Source organism: Orycteropus afer, unplaced genomic scaffold (assembly GCF_000298275.1).
Source record: "Orycteropus afer afer isolate SDZICR_OR568_19922 unplaced genomic scaffold, OryAfe1.0 scaffold00726, whole genome shotgun sequence".
NCBI classification, from domain to species: Eukaryota; Metazoa; Chordata; class Mammalia; order Tubulidentata; family Orycteropodidae; genus Orycteropus; species Orycteropus afer.
The window spans coordinates 250576-251777 of record NW_006922313.1 but is presented as its reverse complement, the minus strand read 5'-3'; the positions used below and the strand labels follow the sequence as shown (position 1 = coordinate 251777).

Genomic DNA, 1202 nt, shown 5'->3' with positions numbered 1-1202 from the left:
AGAACTGCCCACAGGGTCTCCAAGGCTGTCAATCTTCACAGAAGCAAAGCCCAAACCACACCCACTGCCTGGGAGTCACTTTAACCACAGTTTAAAAAACTGGGGGAATTTTACTCTGTCCTGTAAGGTCACTATGAGTAGGGACAGACTCCACAGTAGCTGGTTCATTCTGACGTAAACAGCAGTTTCACGTCTCTAGGACTTCTGGCCAGGATGAATCTCAGGTTTAAAGACCCCAGTGTTTTCCAGGTTCTTGCAAAGCGGCTGCTTCCACTTCCTGAGTTCCATTTAGTGGTTGAGTATGGTTGATCCCTGTCCCTCACTTCCTCAGCCCCCATGTGCAAAAGGGTGGCCTATATATAATCCTATTCTGGGGAAAAATGAACCAAGCAAAATGATGGGAAAAAGACGAAGCCAACATAAACGATGAACAAGAAAATGCCTCGCGATCACTTCAAGCTGTGTTAACAAGAACGTGGATCCGTTAGACTGCAGAGGGGGTTAAAAGGGAGGATGAGAGGAAACGTTGGCAAGCTCAAGGAAAGGAATCAGACTGGTCAGCTGGATTGTGGAGCCCTCCTATTCCACGTCTGTGAGAGAAACACACCTCCTGATTCGAGTTTGCAGTTAGAACCCACCTAGTGGCTCTGCAGGGTTAAGACTGGAAGGTCAGCGCCTGTCAAGGTTGAAGTTAGGAATCTATGGGGCAGTTCTATTCTGTCACGTGCGGTCACTGTCAGTCGACACTGACTGGAAAGCAGCTAACAAGAAGGTTGGGGATGGCACTCAATACTGACAGGAGGTCTAGAAGGACCCTTCCCATTAATGTTAGAGAAGCTTTATGTGGCAACCAGGAACGAAGGACAGGTCAGGCACACAGAAGGCGTCGACAGACAAAAGGGTGGGCCAGACCACCTCACCCAGGTTGCACAGGCCAGGTTTCTCCAAGAGGGAAAGCCTGGAGTGGATTTCCCAGGAGCACGACGTTGGAACTGGAGCCAGAGCCGGAAGGTGGTTGGAGGAGACCAAAATAGCGAACGGATTTCCAAACGGAGCGAGGAAGAAGAGAAATCCCGGAATAGGATTTATAGTGCACTCTGGAATGGAGTCGCAAAGAAACTGGCTCCTGGGCATATAACGGCGCCTGCGCACTAGGCCATCTGGCTTGATGCTTGGGAAAGACCGTTGGCACAAAGGGGCGC

General features: G+C 50.2%; 1 protein-coding gene across 1 annotated transcript in view; it reads left to right on the top strand.

Annotated features, from left to right (window-relative positions):
* HSPBP1 (HSPA (Hsp70) binding protein 1) overlaps positions 1-309 on the top strand; it is a 9949-nt gene extending 9640 nt beyond the window's left edge. Inside the window, 1 exon segment of the mRNA XM_007957291.1 lies at positions 250-309. Within this exon segment, the coding sequence (XP_007955482.1) occupies positions 250-309 (60 nt within the window).
* Positions 310-1202: the final 893 nt, after the last annotated feature.